General features: G+C 57.2%; 1 protein-coding gene across 1 annotated transcript in view; it reads right to left on the reverse strand.

Moving 5' to 3' along the window:
* Nucleotides 1-3: 3 nt before the first annotated feature.
* The window catches only part of LOC104509952 (vesicular integral-membrane protein VIP36), a gene marked incomplete at its 5' end in the record, with an annotated part of 1,358 nt that continues 685 nt past the window's right edge, over nt 4-676 (reverse strand). Inside the window, 2 exons of the mRNA XM_010152058.1 lie at nt 4-345; nt 492-611. Coding sequence (XP_010150360.1) covers nt 185-345; nt 492-611 — 281 coding nt within the window. The remainder of the gene's footprint in view (nt 346-491; nt 612-676) is intronic.

Below are 676 nucleotides of genomic sequence, written 5' to 3' on the forward strand. Positions count from 1 at the left end.
GCGCAACAGGCATCACCCCCATCAGTCCAACCCGCCGGACAGCCAGGGCCGGGCAGGGGTTACAGCCAAACAGACAGATAAGAAAATACTTCTGATATTTCTCAGAAACAGCTTTTAGAAACCACAGTTTTTACAACTCCCCATAGAAAAGATGGGTTTGGGCCCAGGTCCCGGGCCCAGGTCGTTAGTAGAAGCGCTTGTTCCGCTCCTGGCGTTTCTGGAAGACCACGGCTCCCACCACGGCGCAGACGATGATGCCCAGCAGCGCGCAGAGCAGGAGCAGGAACACCTTCCAGCCCGTCAGAGGCCCGCTTCGGAAATTCCCTGTGGGGTCATCCACGTTGTCTGCAAGGACAAGAACCGCTAGAGACCAGCCCAGCCTCGGCTCCAGCCGGGCCTCGCAGGGGGGTCACCGCCCTGACGCCTTTCAACACGCCTTTGAGACCAGCCCCGACATCCCAACGGCTCACCAAAGGTTTCCGGAGACTCACCTTTGGGTGATTTAAGGAGGCTGACGCTAGGCTCAATCTTCGTCCAGTCAACAGTCTCATCTTCTAGAGGGTGCTCCACCATGAGCTGGAATAGCTTCATCGAGATGATGTCATGATTGTCTGGGAAACAACCATCAGCACCGGAGACGGTCAGAGGCCTTGAGAGACGCCCACACACCCCTCTA

The sequence above is a fragment of the Eurypyga helias genome, unplaced genomic scaffold, assembly GCF_000690775.1.
Source record: "Eurypyga helias isolate BGI_N326 unplaced genomic scaffold, ASM69077v1 scaffold42605, whole genome shotgun sequence".
Classification (NCBI taxonomy): Eukaryota; Metazoa; Chordata; class Aves; order Eurypygiformes; family Eurypygidae; genus Eurypyga; species Eurypyga helias.